General features: G+C 40.8%; 1 protein-coding gene across 12 annotated transcripts in view; it reads left to right on the top strand.

Moving 5' to 3' along the window:
* LOC112457731 (rho GTPase-activating protein 100F) overlaps positions 1–18,823 on the top strand; it is a 58,420-nt gene extending 39,597 nt beyond the window's left edge. For 8 of the 12 annotated variants that reach the window (XM_025020932.1, XM_025020931.1, XM_025020933.1 and 5 more), the window contains 19 exons: positions 1,568–1,681; positions 2,341–2,523; positions 3,265–3,423; positions 3,837–4,066; positions 4,401–4,662; positions 5,631–5,642; positions 7,021–7,276; positions 7,624–7,884; positions 8,271–8,429; positions 8,508–8,671; positions 9,136–9,484; positions 9,568–9,786; positions 10,006–10,394; positions 10,527–10,659; positions 10,754–10,873; positions 10,951–11,111; positions 11,241–11,433; positions 11,625–11,884; positions 14,090–18,823. In XM_025020932.1, coding sequence (XP_024876700.1) covers positions 1,568–1,681; positions 2,341–2,523; positions 3,265–3,423; positions 3,837–4,066; positions 4,401–4,662; positions 5,631–5,642; positions 7,021–7,276; positions 7,624–7,884; positions 8,271–8,429; positions 8,508–8,671; positions 9,136–9,484; positions 9,568–9,786; positions 10,006–10,394; positions 10,527–10,659; positions 10,754–10,873; positions 10,951–11,111; positions 11,241–11,433; positions 11,625–11,884; positions 14,090–14,416 — 3,951 coding nt within the window. In that variant the 3' untranslated portion in view covers positions 14,417–18,823. Of the gene's footprint in view, positions 1–1,567; positions 1,682–2,340; positions 2,524–3,264; positions 3,424–3,836; positions 4,067–4,400; positions 4,663–5,630; positions 5,643–7,020; positions 7,277–7,623; positions 7,885–8,270; positions 8,430–8,507; positions 8,672–9,135; positions 9,485–9,567; positions 9,787–10,005; positions 10,395–10,526; positions 10,660–10,753; positions 10,874–10,950; positions 11,112–11,240; positions 11,434–11,620; positions 11,885–14,089 lie in introns of all 12 variants that reach the window. The other 4 variants (XM_025020940.1, XM_025020939.1, XM_025020943.1 and 1 more) reach the window with 4 other exon arrangements.
* The last annotated feature ends 297 nt before the right edge of the window (positions 18,824–19,120 follow it).

The raw sequence follows: 19,120 nt of genomic DNA, 5'->3' as shown, positions 1-19,120 counted from the left end.
AGGGAGGAAGACCGGCCGGCGTCTTCTTGAACGGTGCTAGCCGAGGACGACTCGCGCACGTATGGGACCGCCGCGACGGGGTAGCGCGACACGCGCGGCGGCGTTCGCCCGGCAGACGGGTGAGACCGAGAGACGGAAAGAGAAGACGGACGGAGCACGGGGGTGGTGGGCTACCGGCAGCAAGGGCGGCAAGGAGCTCCAGGAGCCGCCGCCGCCGCCGTCGGCGAGCGAAAGGGGCTGCAAATCGGCCGCGGCAGCGTGGATGTCCCTGCTGTCGCTCTGCGACCGGATGTGCGGCACTGCCGCGTGGCTCGTTCCGGTTACATGCCTCCGCGGGGTGCGTTTTTCCCACGGTTCACCCTTTTGTGCTAGTTCTTCCGTCGGCATCGCGAACGACTATTAAGTGTGCTGACAGGTGGAATGAGCTTGCTCGAGGCAGGCGCGATCGATTAAAGGTTTTATTGTCCCGCAAAAATCTTAGTCCCCTTAGAAGCGAGTAACCCTCCCCCCCCCTTCGGTATCTTCTGACACCGCGGTTAACGAATGAGCTCGAAGATTTACGGTGATGTTCGTGACAGGTAGATGAGCTCGCGTGGCTCGATAAGAGTACGTTTTTCTCGATAGTCTCAGTGAGGTGCGAATCTATCCGAAATCACGGTCAACGAGCGCGAGGATTTACGGCTGGTGCTTGTGCGTTGTCGAAGTGACAGATTGATGAGTTTTCGCGAGACGTCGCGTGCTTTGTTAGGGCTCCCTTCTGCCCCTGAGAGGATCTTAGTTTTACATTTACACGTCGTATTTGTCTCGAATAAAAAAGTGCTATTTTAGATAATTTCTCTGGAATATATTTGGTAACTTTATTACGGTTTACATCTTAATAATCAAGATTGATATGAGATATTCAAGAAGTAGAAGCAGAAGTTTAAGTGCGTCTGATTTTTGTCACTTGCTTTTATCAGATTGCACTTAACAATAATTTTATTGATCGTAGTAACGATTAACGATTTGAATTTTTCATTTTAGTAAATAATTTTTTCTTCGTGAATCCTTATATGAAATCTCTTCAATTTAGAAATAACATAAAATAAAATTTTGAATTACTTAAATAACTCTTCAATTAAGTTTTGATTTACAAAACACCAAAAAAAATACATAGATGATATTGCTACTTAAATTACATAAATCTATTATCAGTTCATTATCATCATAATCGCGACTTTCTAAATCATTGCGATCCTATATGACGTAAAATGTGGGGAAGCCAAGTTATGTAATTGCCAATGGAGTATGCGATATATGTAGCTGACCCGTGACATATGTAGTTTGGTTGCTGTGGTTATCATTGATCTAGACCCTGACTAATCCGCTTTCGATGAGGGGCTACCACTCGGACGTTCAAATTTTCTCGATATCGCATGTTGTTGCCCACAATCGCGCCTAATATCTCGACGACCGAACTTACACGATCGTCATTTTTCATTTGTCGTTCCGTTTTGCAATAATTAATCCTAATCACTTTAGGAGTAGCCTAACCAAACGGCGAAAATAATCGGTTATTGCTTTACAGGAGGGCCGGGGGGAAGTGACAGACATAAGCGCAAGTCCTGGGAGGCAGGCACCTGCCAACCAGTTGCGCCCCAAGGAACCACCCCCCATGGTCATTCAAGGAGACTTCAGGAAGGTAGTGGCGACACTTCATTAACTCGTTGCCGACACAATGGACGAATTTAGTGTTGGTTGTGTCGGCAAACTTCAATTGCCGGACAGCGCGACGATGGATTCCGAAACCCGGGACCCTATTGTGTTGCTCGTGAAACTGTCTCGACGACCGACAGAAACGTATCGGCGTGTGCTTTAATCGTCACGTATTGTTCACGTAATCTGATCGCTATTATATTAAACATGTCAAATTTAAATCAAACTATCATAAATCTTTGCTTGAATAAGCAAAGTGAGTAATAAAATATATAAAATATAATAGCGATATCTTACTAATTGATTATTAATACAAAGCCAGAAATTAATTTTTGTGTGTGTATGTTTGTTTTTCCTAAAAGTAAAAATATCTTGTTACATAAAAATCATATAATTAATAAAATCATATATATTTTAGTTGAAATATTTCTCTATTTATTATTTATATCAAACACATTATTGCTATGTTTTATCTTTTAATTAATGTTCGTATATTTTGCATGATAGAAATGATATTTAGTAAATAGCAATAAATGTGAAAAGCATTACTTATTTCGTCATCGAGACAATTCCACCGGTCCATGCAAACGATAGTAAAATCTCGCTATGCGTTTTCTGAAACGGAAGGCTGATGTACCGTTACAGGTGAGCGGGATCAGTACAGAGATCTTCAAGCAGATCGAGACTGTCGAAAACGATCATGACGCATCGACAGCGGCGGCTCTCGAAGCTGTTGAGCGGAGAGGCGAGATGGTCGTGCGTGTCATTGAGCCTCGGCAAATGGGTAGACAGGCTTCCGAGGCGGCGAAAAAATTCATTGCTATGCAGGTACGTTATCGATGAGCCGTCTGTTTCCGACAGATTGTGATTCATTTGCGTTATAACGAAATATCTCGTCATAAATTAACACGACGCGCAATTCTTTCGTTATGGTCAACATATTAACTCCCTGTTCGTCGTATATATCTCCTTGCTTTTCCACATAAATCCATATTCAATTATAGAATAGCATTAAAAAACCTTTGGATATATTTTATCGTTTTTGTTTTACTAGTGCTTGGGATATATAAAAATGCACGAATATTTATTATTTTACTGAGAGACTGAATTATACAGATATAATTTCAGAAATTTGCTAAAACCCAATATAAAGCAGGTCGCATAATTTTAATATTAAACTCGACTGTTTCAGTTAAAATTAGACGGATTTTGTGCGATGTATTTTTTACTTTATTTTACTTAATTTTCAAAATAATCCTTTGCTACGTTCGTCATGATTGTAGAAACTGATACTGTTGTTAAAACTATCGAGCAAATTATCCAGATATATCGAGAGATAATAATTCTCCGCGAATTTAACTTTGCCACACAGAGTTAGACGAACAGAATGTAACAATCTGCTCGCACCGCGACTAAATTTGTACCACCCGGGGATTCTGGGAGAAAATTATTTTCACGACAACGGAGCAATTTTGCGCAGGGTAATTTTTATTCGGGACGCGCGCGCGAACGCTGTGAAATATCTCGACGGCACGAATTAAGAAAGCTCGCCGACGATCTTCGTTTCAGGATCCTAAGCACCCTATCCACTTCGTCGAGATAATCAAACGACCGGGACAGACCCTCGGCCTCTACATACGCGAGGGCAATGGCGTCGACAGGAACGACGGAGTCTTTATCTCCAGGATAGCCCTGGAGACCGCCGTGTACAACAGCGGCTGCTTGAAGGTGAGTATCGTCGTCCTGTAAGTTCGCCCGCCCGGGACGACGACAGTGAGAAACCGACGCGATGGAGAAAACGAGGGAAGCGAGTAGAATCGAGACACATCCGTGAATCGTCGCCTCGTCTTCTTTTTATCAGGCGAGAACTTAATTGCCGCTGGTGCTCGGAACGAGCTCGGAGCAGCCATTTAGGATTGGGAACCTATTTCGAGAAAAAGAAAGAGAGAGAGAGACGTGACAGAGGGGGGGAGGGGGAGTACGCGCCGAATTAAATTTATCCTTTTGCACCTTGACATTTCGCGGGTCTCGGGCATCGATCGGTCCCGCATTCGGGAGGGATATTTATCCTCTTGTTCGCCGCGGTATCGTTTCTCGTCTTTATCGGCTACTCGCCAGTCAACATGCATTCGCACGTGCAGGTAGGTGACGAGATCCTAGCGGTGAATCTGGTCGATGTGACGCATATGAGCCTGGATGACGTTGTGATCATCATGTCGATACCGAGGCGACTTGTCCTGGCCACGAGGCACGGTCCACATCAACCAATTTCGCACAGCCGCCAGACTGAGCACAAGGCACCGCCGGTAGTAGTCATCAAGAGGGAATTGAACGAGGACGAGAGTGACCACGCAACAAGTAATCACGTCAGGTATTATCTCGGACTGATTTCTGTATGTATTTCTTGAATTAATAGTCGAAAGACATCTCACAAATTGGCTATTTAAAGACACCGTGTGGCTGGCTTTACTGCTGACGTCATTACAAACCTTTTTATCTTTTTTCTCGTACAGAAACTTGTTGAGACTATAAATTGGTTGTTAACGAAAAGCCGATATTCCAGAACAATCCTCCAATTACAACAATAGTACTATGTTAGTCCCGATATTCGACATCGTTTAAATCTTTTTTTAAATAAATTAAGACAGTAAACCCTATTATTAGCGACTTCGAGTAATGTATGGAGGTCAATTTTTTATGTCTAGGGATGGCAGTAGCCGTAGACGAGGCGACGGGCGCGAAATGTTGCCGTCGCGTTCGAGACTCGGCCTCACGGGTTTGGGATCGAGCCAAGATCTCGGATCGAGTAACGGCGATCTGTACTATAATTCACGGCCGGAGGGTCACTGGTCCTATCAACCACCACCGCCGCCGGTTATCACGCACCAGCCAAAACCTTCGTCGACGCAACACTTTCAGCCGTACGAGCGCGGTTATCCGAAGACGTTAGAGAGCTTGGCCGAGAAAGTAAGTCTTGGGCGATGTTTCAAGTGCCAAAATACGAAAATCCTGACGCGGATCGAGATCTATCAGAACGACGGAGAATATCACCGAAGAACAAATCGTTCTTCGGGATAAGTTAAAAATTAGAGAGTAAAGAATTTTTGAATTTTAATATCTAATTGAATCGGTAATTTAATAATTAATAATATATAACATGGATAATCATAAAGTACTAAAAGCTATAAATATTTTTTCTTTTTGTATTAAATACTAATTTGAATAAAATGGTAATAATAATTTTCCAACAATGTATATTTCTAGTATTCATGATATGAGAAGATTATTATTTAATTTTAATTATTACAGAATATGACGATTCTATTATTCGTCGTAATATTGACATTAATTTTTTTGAAACACATGTCGCTTATGTGATCTCGATCCGATGTAGTTTACGCATAGATGTTCTAGACGATGTGGATCGAGCACCATTTCACACCTGTCTGCACCAATTCGATACTCGTTTGTCCTTCACTGTCTCCAATGAACGCTATATTTTACGACTGAAAGAAAGTGGTGAACTCGTGGCAATGTCTCGGGACACTTGCTGTCTCGCGATCTCCGTGTCATTCGGATTGTCGGAATTAAAAAGAGTAATTCGCAAAATAATTTCTCGATGCGTTGCAAAACGGGAGAATTAAATAAAAAATGTCAGATAATCGCGTATTTCGCGATGATCGAAATGTCACTCGCATAAAATGTCGACTCTTTGTAAGTTCGCTCTGTGTATCGGATTTCTATCCCGATTCTATCCCGATGATCCCGAAAGCAAACACGGTCGTGAGAATAAACGTCGAGAAAACGAATGTCTGACAATTTCAACGAATGCATTTCCGAACGACGCGGAGCGTCGCCGATCCGCTCGCGTATCGACCACGTGCTTCAAATGACTAATCGGTTCTATGAATGAATGCTACATTGAAATTAACCAGGATTTTACAAAGGTAAAGACAACACAAACTCTATCTTGATATCTAGACTTGTGTATGACTGCAATTTTCTGTACAATGCCTTTAATGGACGAGTATAAATATATTCTCCCTCCTTTTCGTGTATATACTTGGCGACGAACGAATGCCTCCACCCCACGCAACGCATTTTACATTTCAATCATCGTTTAGACCCTCAGTTCCTTAAAAAGTTTAACGTAGATTCTTTCATTCTTTGCTGAGATGCTAGTTTTTAAATGTAAAGCCCGAGATCGAGCCAGTAAAATGCGGAAGATTAAATATACATTTTGCCAGAATAGTAAAAAAGATGTGAAAAATTGTATCTTTTCTTTCATTGAATAATCAAAGAAATTACGGAATAATATAACAACAATTTATAAATATAATTATTCGTTAATCAAATTATTCCTCTTATTACAATCATAAAAATTGCAAAAGCTTGAGACTAAATTTTGGTATTAATAAAGAATTAATTTTAAAAAAAAGTTTCTACACTCGCGATACAATAAATTATCCGGCGACGTGTTTAAGAATTAATAAACGAGATAATCGCGGGGGGCGTTTAATAACAAATGAGGGAAATGTTTAGTCGTACTCTCGACGGTGCACCGGTGCATTCATTTAGAGTTCTACCTAGAAAAAGCGTAACGCGAGTTAACGGATATTTATGTGCGTTCTTAAACCGTAGTAGTCGCGTACACCTGCCGCTGTTTGCGACGTGAACCCTAATTTTATGTTTCCTTGTTGCAAGCTTGCTGTCCGTTTGTTCTTTCGATTGCGTTTTGTGCCTGTGTTCTTGGATAACGTTAATCACTGCCATGGCTAGTGTTATCGCGTTCGATCGATTATCGATTGCCAGCGCTTTGCTCAGCATCGCGTTCAGCTGTTATAAATTTTAATAATTTATCAAAGACTGCACTTGAAAATTTTATATATATATATATATATATATAATTAAGCCTTATAACATTTTAAAGAAATTTTGTGTACATTTAATTGTGCACAGATCAACGTATTTACATTTCTTTTAAAGTTTAAAATTTTTTTATATTAATCTATTTTTTATCAGAGCTTACGAAGCATATTATAAGCAAATATCATCGCTAAAAAAAGGTAATCGATGTCGTCGATCGACCGTAAGAGATGAGACATTATCGTTGTAATTGCCGTTGACGTTACTTTTTACGCAAGAATCTAAATTCCAGAGTTGTAATGTATAAAAAATTACAATTATTGACAATAAATTGGCAATCATTGATAAAAAAAGAAACGGGAATGTTCGCGAGTCACGGCGATCGGCAACTTAAAAAAAATCTACCTAAGGAATGACGAACGAAGTATACTCAAAGGATTCGTGCGATCATGCAATTAGGTACACCCCTTCTACACGGGGCCCATGATGCCCTCGAACGGCGGCCGGCGTATGTCGACGGGTGGTGGAATGCAATCAGTCGGCGGCAGATTGTCGGGCCAAACCACGCAGTCGACCCATTACGGCTACGGTCAGCACACCGGAAGCGGAAGGATCATGCCGAGGAGTGGTTCCGACCAGCACCTACCCCGAGTCGATTACACGAGCATCACGACGCCGGCGCGACATACCCTTCTTAGATCCAGCTTGAAATCAGGTCCGTAATGAGTTTACCTATCATCGAAGCGTCTACTTTATCTCTCTCCCTCCCTTTCTCTCTCACCATCTCTTGAGATCTATACATGGAAATTTCCTTCGATAAGAATTATATCACTCTATGTCTCTCAAGTTCCTAAATTCCGCAGAAAACACAATTTATTCAATTCGAAATCATTGCAATGATAATGTAGTTTCAAGAAGATCTAGAGAAATATGAAATGTATGAAAAAAATTCGGCAGAAAATGTTATACATTACAATAAAGTTAAAACGTGTGAAGTTAATATTTTCTATTTTTGATAATAGATGCATTTGCTATATTCTAATAGCATTGTGTCGTTATTAGGTACATCAGCATTACGTTACAACCCGAGGTACGGACAGACTGACATAACATCCGCCGCGCAGAGACAAGGACAATTCGGCACCTTGACGAGGCGGCATCGACCGTCGTTGGACTATGCCTCCGACACCGAGGCTACATGCTCCAGTTCACCGAAATCAGCGTATTACTATTATAGGCACAATATGAACAATCCATCTCAAAGCAGCGCCGTGTCGCATTTAGCTACCCTATCGAGGTCACAAATCGGTCAGAGTTCCTCAGGTAAGTTAAGACATTTATCGAGCTTAATTATATTCAGGCACTTTCAAAGTTCCGGATTTATTCGCGGTTGATAATCTTTCTACGAATCAATTTCCATGGAAATAAGCCAAATTTAGTTAAGCGTTTGGTTCTTCGACTTATAATTTGAAGAATCTTATATATATTTTAAAAGAGTTTGCTAATTATAATTATAATCATTGAGTATTAAAATTTTATGTGTAAGTAGTAAGTAGTGTCTAAATACTACTGATAATGAGATAATAAATGCGGTGCAATTACGTCCAAAGGACGTAAGATTGCAGAGAATTATAAGAATCTTAAATTCAATTATTCAATTTGCTTTCGGCAAAATGCATTTCTCATTAAATTACAAGATTTTGCCGTAGGTTTAAGGTCGAATTCATTACCACGAAGCGGTCGAACGTTGCCTCAACAACCTGGTCTCAGGTCGGGCCTCAGCACGGTCGCGTCGGGCCTGATCGATCAAGAGGACAGCGACGGCGCTCTATCAGCGCCGGAATTGCCTTCCATCAGACGTGACAGAGGTAAGCCCCAGATAATCAAGACAATAACCGGCAATGCAATTGGCTGGGCTGTACTTAACATGAACCACCGTTAAATAGGCAGGATACCGTCCTCGCCGAGTGTGTTCACGTCGGACGAGTATCGCGCCTGGCTGAGCCGCACGCCGAGTACCAGCGCCCTGTACGAGCAGATCAGGGCGACCACAAGTAGACCACCCCGTTACACATACAGCGCCGAGAACATTCATGCAGCTGTTAATCAGGTAAAATCGCAGTGAACTCCGATAATCGACCGATAATATCGCTAGATTTGTTATTACCACGAATAACTATAGAATAATCAATTTTGCCTAATAGCTCTTCCTGTTATTCTATTAATAGTTCACTAGCTTACATTTGATGAATAAACTCGATCATAATTTCTTAGGATAGAAATGGATAGAAATAATGTAAAATATGAATACGCAAAATGTATTTATATGCATGTAAAATAAGTCAATCTAAATTTAAGACGATATAAGAATCAATTAATCTGTTTAATTGATCTTTAAATTGTTTTGAATTTAGATCATTAATTTAAACTATTACTTTTAGTTTCAATAGATTTTCATATAAATTGTAATTTTATCTCAAACTTAATATCGAGGTATTACTCAATCGAGCAGACACTTGTAAAGTCATGAATGCATGTAATGAAGTATTCTGTATCTCTTCCTGGCTGATGCAGGGTGACTACGGCAGTTACGGTGGATACAGGCCGCTCTCGACCACGCTCGATCGCCTGTCGACGAGATCGGCCTCGGCCCAACAGGTCAATCTCGCGAATCTGAGAGCATCGACGGCGATCAGTTCGACGTGTCATCGCGGTACAACGAATCCGAGGCCAGCCTCGGTGGCTTCGAGCGCGCGCTCATCGCTCGCGGCCCAGAAAGCATCGCTGACGAGCTCCGCGAGTCAACGGGCGACGTCGGTCAGGAGGATCAGGAACCTGTTGGACTTGGAATCTACGAGGAGCATACCTACCCCAACGCCTACCAGAACTCAGGGTCAAATACTGCTAGATATTAATCCTGCGGGTGATTAGACAGTCTATCGCGTATCTGTCTACCGCCTCGTTTCGTAAAATTGAGAGCGCTAAAAAGATCGTTTCGCTTCGCAGAGTTCCTCAAGTATAAAATAGAGAAGCCGCCGACCGTGGGCACTCCAAGCTCGACGAGCTCGCTTTTGAGCTCGCTCGGGGATGCGACCGGCGGCGATTTGGCAAGCGGAGTCAGCGGATTGTTATCGGTCCATCTTTTAGCGGGGCGCGGTCTCCGATCGACTACGACCTCATCGGCTGCCACTACACCTTCCACTCCCTCAGGTCAGCCGAATTTAGGTGCGTTAGATGAAACAGTTGTATGCCTGCGCGTCGTTCGAGATCGGCAAATATTAGTAAAATAATTTCCATATTTTTCTATCGGAAACTTCGCTTGCTTTACCCTAATCTCATATACTTAAACGACATAATGTTCCGTAATGTCGCAATTGCCAATCTTGGATATAACAATTCTACGTTATATAAATATACTAATTCGCAAAAAAAAAAAAACTATAGCTAGTTGCGGCTTGAGAGACTTGTACTGCGTATTGGAGTGCGACAGGGTGCACAAAGCGCGCACGGTAGTGCGAACCGGTGATCTGATGTTTGACTGGGACGAAACCTTCGAGCTGGACCTCGTAGGCAATCGGCAGCTGGATCTGCTCGTTTACTCTTGGGACCCACAGTACAGGCATAAACTCTGTTACAAGGGATCGGTACATTTGGCGAGTCTGCTGAAAGAGTCGCCGGAACATCAGCTAGCCGTGAAGGTCGAGCCACGTGGCACAATTTATTTAAAACTACGATACACCGACGCCCAACAAACTTTCCGTCGAAGGGGTCTGCCGGTCATATCCTTAGCTACAAGGGTAGCGCCTCTCTTCGGGGTTGATTTGGATACAGTGGTAAGCTCCCCTTCTTATAATGAGAAATTATAGCAATCTTTAATTTTTAGGCAAAGAGGTTTAATATTTTCTAGATTGATCCATTTAAATCTTAAAATATGTAATAATCTTTTTTTTTTGTTAACTAAATAGGTGAGTCGAGAAACTAAAACTGGTGGAGTTCCTGGTGGAGTTTCCACGGCTTTGGCGATGGGAATCCCGAATGTTCCAATTATTGTGTGGCGTTGCGTCGAAGAAGTAGAGAGAAGAGGACTTGACATTATCGGTAAGTATCAAACAAATAATAGAAAACGTCTCGAAATCGAAAGTGTTCATGTGTGTGTGCACCATAAAAATTGTTGCTTTATTTGGTGCAACAGGTTTGTATAGACTCTGCGGTTCGGCGACCAAAAAGAGGATACTTAGGGAAGCTTTCGAGAGGAACGCACGGTCCGTGAATCTGTCGCCCGACAACGTGCCGGACATCAACGTCATCACTGGTAACGTGTCGCAAAATATTCCAATAAAATAATTCCAAGAAAAACGCGAGACGACTGATCGTGACCGTCCTTTTCAGGAGTATTGAAGGATTATTTACGGGAACTTCCGGAACCTCTCTTCACGAAGTGCCTCTACCAGATGATGGTCGACGCACTGGCCGTCTGTTTGCCGGACGACCCGCAAGGCAACGCTAAGCTTATGTTCAGTATACTAGATTGCCTGCCTAAGGTCAACAGGGTACGTATCCACGAAGTTATTTCTAAATGCATTGACCGTAGCCAGAAGAAGTAAAACTACATACGCGACGAGGCTTTTTTTCCCGCAATTATACTCAGATTCTAATTACGTGTGTTCTTGGTTTAATAGTGCACGTTGATTTACTTGCTGGATCATTTGGCGATGGTGGTGTCGCAGTGCAATAAAATGTCACCTGCAAGCCTCGCCGTTTGCTTCGGCCCGGTATTGATGTTACACTCGGAAGAAAACGGACCCCCATTGGATTTCCAACAGCCGATCGCCGTACTCAAGTACCTACTGGAGATTTGGCCGGTAAAGTCAGGTAATGTACTTGTTCTTCATCAATTTACGTAAAACTTGCTCTTTCGTAGATTTAAGTCGATGATATATTTCCATATATTTAACTTGATTTTGTTCTAATTGTTATACTTGGGCTTAGTTACTGACGTGCGCGTTAAGAAAGAAATTAGGTCGTCTAAGAGCCGAGTAATCAGTAGCTAATTTCACAGACAGTTCGGAAGACTTCTTCAGTCGGTTCAACACTTCCTCGAGTTACGCCAGTAGTCGAGCGCAGCAGCAGTCAGCAGCATCTGCAGCAAGCGCAGCAGCAAGTGCAGCAGCAGCTGCAGCAACAGGTGCAACTGCAGGGAACATTGGGACGCACAGGGCTGCCTTGGCAGCAGCCACCCTCACTTCATCATCAACCCCAAACTACGGTAGCCGCAGTCCTCGGACCTTCCATTCGTCCTCCACCACCGGTCAAGCCTCGTCAGGTAGGCCACCGATACGTGTGCGTTTCTCGCACGATTCGAACGTTGTGTCGAAGTGAACGTTAACCCTAAACAGTTCTGATCTTTTTTCGTTACGAATACTTTATTGAATTACAAATGCTTATGATCTTGAGCTGCCTATGAAAATTTAAACGCAGGAAATGTAGAATATCATCAAAGACTTTAAGAATATACGACTAATAATATTCTTATTAAATTAGAAAGAGTCTGTCTCTTTAGTACTTTTATGTAAATTATTTTATACTGTTTAGGGTCAACTGCATTGATTTTTCTGGTTCTTGCGTAAATCTTTGCTTGAGCAATTAAAAACTTCGGGACCAGAAAAACCGATCGAGAAAACGCTCGCCAAATATTCTGAACGTATATACTCAGTTTTTCTCTATTCTCGCTTTTTGTCATATCCTATGCATATTGAAACATTGTTGAACAGCATGGTAGGCAAAGTACCGATTCTATTTCTCCTTTGTTCGCTTCGCAGACAACCTCAATCGCGACGCGCTTCCACGAAATCGAATCTACGCCATTTAGTGATTTATTCGCCCTGCTTATGTGTTTTCAGTCACGATGAGATTTCGATCAAAGAACTTCCACTTATTACAAACTCGCAAACGTTTTCGCATGTAGTGTTTCGAGGAGTATGTAATTTGAAAAGTTGTATCATTTCTCTATCAATATTCAATCATTTCTCAATCAATTATTCTCAAAGATAATTTCAAAAATTGTCACGTCAAAGTAAAAACAATTACGATATAAAACACTATAATAATTAATATAATTAAAAAAACTTATCTAATTAAATATAAATTTTTACAAAAAGTAGAGAGAAAAAACTGACTAGGAAAAAATGTATTTTTGAAAAAATTATTCTTGGTTAAGAAAAAGTCTATTTTTATTCTGCGAAACATATTTAGCCGAAATAGTTTGCGATTGTCATTCATTGTCATTAGTCATTACCATTAATCATTATTATATCTCGCGATAGAAATTTCATAAGTTTATGTACATATATTCCATAGGTAGATTATCATTTATGCGAAATACCTTCGTGCATGCTCGATGTCATTTCTGTATCTTTTACGGGCATATATTGGGTCGATATAATTTCCATTTTGTGTATATAGTTTCGACGTCATTCCTATTATAATGACAATTTACGTTGTCTTCTTTATCTTTTTTCGTTTGGGCACGTATTCTTCAGAGCAAGCGCAAATTGCCGGCTCTACCAAACCGCTGACAGCACAGAGACGCCGCTTCTTGCACAGGTATCATCGTTATTATCGTTTTCATTATCGTGTACATCAGCCGCCTTTAGTTCGTTGTCACATGCATGGCCCGACTCAGATATCAGAGAAACGTTCATCATTCATTCATGTAACTCTCATTCTACCTTCATGCTATCACGTTTTATACGATCTAAATGTCGCCAACATGCCGAGTATTTGTAAATACTTTTCTACGTTGATGTAGCACATATTTTAGCGTATGCTCACAATTGCATTCCACTACCACGACTCTCTGGTATCCGCGAAATTACGCAGAACCGACTTGAAAACGATCTCGCAGAATTATTAATTTTCTTAGAAAATACACGTTGGATTTCGTTCGTAATATAAATCAAATATATAAATAAAAAGTAACTACGCTCGTATAAATTAAAAATTAAATAGAAAAAACAATGTATATATACCTATTGATTATATGTTTTTAAACATCTTTTAATGCTCGTTTATTGGCCTTGTTTTTTCTATTTAATAAATCAAATATTTTTTTTTAAAAGGTATAAGTACAAAATGAAATATAAATTGCAAGAATTTTTGACGATATAGGATAACACACAAGTTTTATATATTATTATCGAGCTTATGGTTGGAAACTATCCTTCCATAACATATGTATCAGAGAATATATATACAGTGTCATCCACATAGTTAATCAAATGTTTCGAACATTTCAAGAAATTATCTAAAAACATATTATCTAGACAGATGAAAAAACTATATTAATTCTAATAACTTTCAGTAGTAAGGATTCTATGTATATGCTTTCTCTCTTTTCCTCTTATTTTTTCTATTTTATTGTATCAAGAAATTCGAAACGTCTGATAAAACTTCGTGAATTTCAATTGTATACGACGTCGAGCGCGACTAACCGACACACCTTGACGGTGGGTCCATTTTGTTCGCGCAGGTGATAGTCTCGTCTCCCGGTTCACCTAGCAGCGAGGAGTCGGAGGCCTCGCCAGAGCCAATTAACAAGGGCCTCCTGGGCAACTTGGTATACGAAAAGAGCGACGAGACGGCGACGACGACGACAACGACATCGAGCACGTCGGGCGGCATTAGCGTCGGCGCCGGCGCCGGTACAGGTGTCGGCGTCGAGCAGGTGACGCCTACGAGCAGCGTCGACACCGAGGAGGGTAATCCCCAACATCCCGAGGAGGGCGAGAAAGGCGTCGAGGGTGACGTTGAAGCGAGCGACGACGATCGACACCAACATATGTCCAAGACGCACTAATTGTGGCCCGTCGTCGTCGCGCGGGTGTGCGCAGTGAGTAACGGAGAAGCCACGGAGATGACCATTCCTCGACAACGTAGACGAATTAAGGGCTGCTTCGTCAATTCTTACGTGTGGTATTGACGGACAGAAGATTGAAAGTTAGACCGATCGGCTCGGGAAATAAAACAAATTTGCAGAAAGCGACTTAGTTAATTTTATTAAAATCGTTAATTTTGTAGAATCGTAAATATTCTCGGATTATCAGGGGCTGATAACGTTTAGCTAAATACGAGATAGGATGAGCATGTTAAAGTGATCTGGACGAAAGTCTCGCACGGTGCTAATGTTCGAATGTCGATTCGTAAGAATCTTCGTTGCGCACCCCAATCGAGAGTTACGGTAGTTGATTGATTCCAGTCTATTCTGTTGCAATGGGCATGCTCGCTTGCGAGGAGTTGTTAAAGTTAAACGAGAAGAGAGCAAGAAAAGGAAAAGGCGGACGGACAAATGGTCTCGATCAGTGTTGCTACATTATGCTGGAGCTACTATGTAGTAAAATAAAAACTAGCGATAGTAAATATCTCCCTTGAATGTTACGTCTCGATTTATCGCCTCTTCTAATCGCAATTGAAATTTCGTAAGGAATAAAATGCGATACGTATACTTACGACTGTATTTAATTAAATATAGTCATAAAAAGGTAGCGTTACACGGAGGTGGTCGAGCAATCAAACGAAGAGACGTGATACTATGATCGTTATTCGTCATAGGAAGATAAATCAGGGATGGATATACATATATCTATTCTGCTAGAAGCAACTACAATTCGAACCGAAATGCTAGACAAGTAAGGAGGTGAAGATGGTTTACGTTACGTTATTAAAAAGTCGCTGCTGGGAAGGCAACTCAAACAATTCAGTCCTCAAACACGTTCAGTCCTCCGCACGTCACGAGAGTTTCCTTGTTTCGAAAACACTCGATAGCCTTTCACAAGTAATGGTCTCTCGGAGCAAATGTTAGATCGCAGATGGATCCATCGCGCACACTTTGCCCTCGATGCTCTCGGGCCACCAAGGGGGACGAGGAAAAAGGAGGAGAAAGGGAATAGTCCCTCCACGTCGTCATCGTCGGCATTACTAACGTCAACACGACTCACATGACACACAACACACATAACTTAAGCGAGCCGGTCAACGAAGAGAGGCGCATGTGGCATACATAATAATCAGTTTATATGCGATATACTATATATACATATTATATATACATACGTAGACTAGTCACGATATTACGTGTGTGCTTTTGATAAAAAACTATTACTTGTAGCGTTAGCTAGCTCTCGTATACAAAAACAAAGATACATGAACAAACAAACCGACAAACAAACAAACAAACAAACAGCTGAACTAGACGATATACATAATATATATAAAGATGTTATACATACGCCGGGGAAGAGGGGAGCGCGAGGACATGGTGGTGTTTCTACATGTCGACAATAGGACATATAGGCGGATTCGTTCGGACATGTTTGCGCATAGATATAGTATCGGGCAATCAACTGGCTATTGTATCAATACCGGGCGATCGATTGTCCGAGATTGGGTCGCGGATGATTGGAACAGGAGGAGGAGGAGCAGAGGAGAAGCCGCCGCGGGAGGAACTGACCGAAAACGATAATAATTACGAGTAAACAGAAATGCTACCGTTAATTATCTATACTTTTAAAAACGGGGAACGTAAAAACGAGTAAAAAATAGCCAGTATTATTATACGTCTAAAGCAGTAAAACGATGATCGAACGAGAGAAAGAATGCGAAAATGCAATGAGCAAATGAGAGCGCTAGAGAAGAGAGAGAGGCGCGAATGAACTAACGTAAAATTAATAAACGATTAGGGAAGAAAGGAGGAGAATTAAACGTAGACGCAGCCGTGTCGTCGCCGTGATTGTTGGAAACGATCGAGCGACGATAAAATCACGCACTACGATTCGGAGCGAAGCCACGAGCGCCGATCGCGACTCGTCATAGTTATCGCCGTAACACACTGTTATCACACGATCTCACTCGTGGCTTGGTTCGCGATGAAGAAAAAATGAAAAAGGAGCACTGTAACCTGTATAAACACGCACGTATAAATAGATATTATACACATCCGCGTAATCACCTATTTCCGCACAGTTATAGCGTTACCGCGCGAGAGTTACCGTACTCGAGGGTTTAGGGCGAAGGGCAAATCGACGGGGCGAGGAGATAGGGAGAGAGTAAAGTTTTAATTGAAGTAGCCACGAAACCGAGACTAATTGTATAGCTGAGTGTAACGTGTACATATATACGTATACATATACGAGCCGCCATACGCAATCCTAGCTGTATTTCCAGCCCCAGACTGTGTGAATGTCGTTCGATGTGTTTGCGTGGGTGAGTGCGTGCGAGTGAATGCCGGGTACCAAAAGTATCCTCTTTCGTTTCCCCGCGGATATATCAACGGATTTTCCGGAGAAACAAAGATCCCTTTTCGTAAAAGTAGAATTCATAGGTAAAAGCCAATCGTGATCCTTTCATCTTCGAAGCAATTCCTTTTAAATTATTTGCGGGATGCTGGCGTTACATTTTCACTACGAATCAATGTTCACAAGAATCGAATAATAAAACAATACACATTTACGAATAAAGTCAAATATTCATACAATCCATTTCCGTGATCGAGCGTTGTGAATTTTTAAGTGCTTTGTTTGTAGATCATAAGTTTTTAATTTGTACCCGCATTGCGTCAAACTTCTTCAATTGTAGATTGTGCTCTACTTTTGATAGAATTCGTACACTCCATAACGCATAAGCTTATAAGCCCATATGAGGTCTTGGCTTTTCAATATGATCGACTTAATTCATCATGAAGAACAGACGCAGACACAAAGTATCCAGTGTTCCTCGCCGTCCTGATTTTAGTAATAAATCAATTATGAAAGAGAGAGAGAATGAGAGCAAGAATGAGAGTATGATTAACATTAACTATTATACGTGAAAGCACACTGCCGCAATTTTATATAATTGACTGTTGTTATACCTATAGCTACGTACATATATATATTATATACATTATATACATACACATTATACATATATACATATTAATCGAGACTTAACGAGCCGCGATACGTGTCGATCGCAAGGAGTCCAGGATATGGCCAGTGATTTAATTTAAGGTAGTTTCTTCCGCTGACGCGCGGATCCGAAATGAATTGAAATCTTTCGATGGCGGCGAGAGTCACGTTTGATCCCTACTAAGATTTACAGAAATTCTGAGGCAACGCGTTTCCACAGAGTATAGATATCTAAGAGATACTTATATCTAAATACCCAAAAACAGTCTCCAGATTTCTGTATCTTACCGAGAAAAACATTATCTAAAAATATTAAGAATATTTAATAAAAATAATTATTATTACACATGTTTGCCTGTATAAATTTGCGATTATCGATAAATGATAAGATATGCAATTTTTCGTAAGTTTTTCTCCTTCGATAAAAAAAAAACGTGACAAACGCGGCCGGAGGATCAGCAGGATAGCGGAAGCTCGTTAGAGGATATTACTCATCGGGATCTTCGCGCGTTCTATATCCGCAATTTGGTTATGTAATAATTTTTCGAAAATATCCCTCTGTTCGCGCGCGCCATAGACTGGATGTAACGCGAGGTCCTTCGAGAGTCCTCGTATCGCTCGCGCAGGATAACCCCTTGGTCAAATTGAGCTAAGCAAAGGAACAGGGACGGCAAACGGACGCAGTAAATCGTGCTCTCGACTTTCCCACACAATCGCAATCCCCACATTTTATTTATCATTTTTCTCCCCTTTGCATCTCTTCTTTCAATAAAAAAAAAAAAAAAACAGTAGGTAGGTAACAGAGAGTATTCCGATCTCGTGCTATTGATTGGCCGTATTAAACAGTCGAGTTTCGAATTTTAAAAAATGAGTACACCTCCGAAAGAAACGAGTCGGGATAGATATAGAAAAGAATAAAAAAGATCGGAAAGATACGCGTAATAACAAAATTCGCGGGAACAAAAGAAAAGTCAGTCAAGAACGCTCGAGAGTCACGCTAGAAATTCACAGAACTTGCTTACGACTTGCCAGGAGATGACGCAGATATCGAAGGATAGTAAAATAATGAGAAGAGCAAGGGGCATAACGTCGATATACAAATATAATTTTTTAACCCGCTTTACCTGATTCTCTTGTGCACTCGCATTTCATTAATCAAGAAATTATTATTATTACTTATGGAGGAATTCGCGTTAAACAGATCCAGAGACTTGTATTCACGATTTTAGAACTCTCGATCGAATGGTTTTGCAAGCACGTTTATATAAAAAAATTTATATACATACATATATATAATATATACATACATATATTAGATATAGTTTCTTTTTTATGCTAAATCAATAATCGCGATATATATGTAAAGAGGGCACAGTTTTATCAATAATTGAAAGTTTTTTATAAAATGTATCGTATCTCTAATAAGACCCTAATTAAATTTTATAGTGACAAAAATATGACACTTCTAGCTTTATTTTAATTTTTTAAGCTAATTAAGGTAATTAATTATTCAGCAACAAATTAATCCTAAGTATTAGTTTATTATTTTTAAGAAACGCAAGAATTTCTGGCTAAACAAATCGATTTTTCGCTGTAAGGGACGGAGCGCACAAGTTTAA

The sequence above is a fragment of the Temnothorax curvispinosus genome, unplaced genomic scaffold, assembly GCF_003070985.1.
Source record: "Temnothorax curvispinosus isolate PA1 unplaced genomic scaffold, ASM307098v1 QBEX01008203.1, whole genome shotgun sequence".
NCBI classification, from domain to species: Eukaryota; Metazoa; Arthropoda; class Insecta; order Hymenoptera; family Formicidae; genus Temnothorax; species Temnothorax curvispinosus.
Note: the sequence above shows the minus strand (reverse complement) of the source record. Positions and strands in the feature narration are given on the sequence as shown.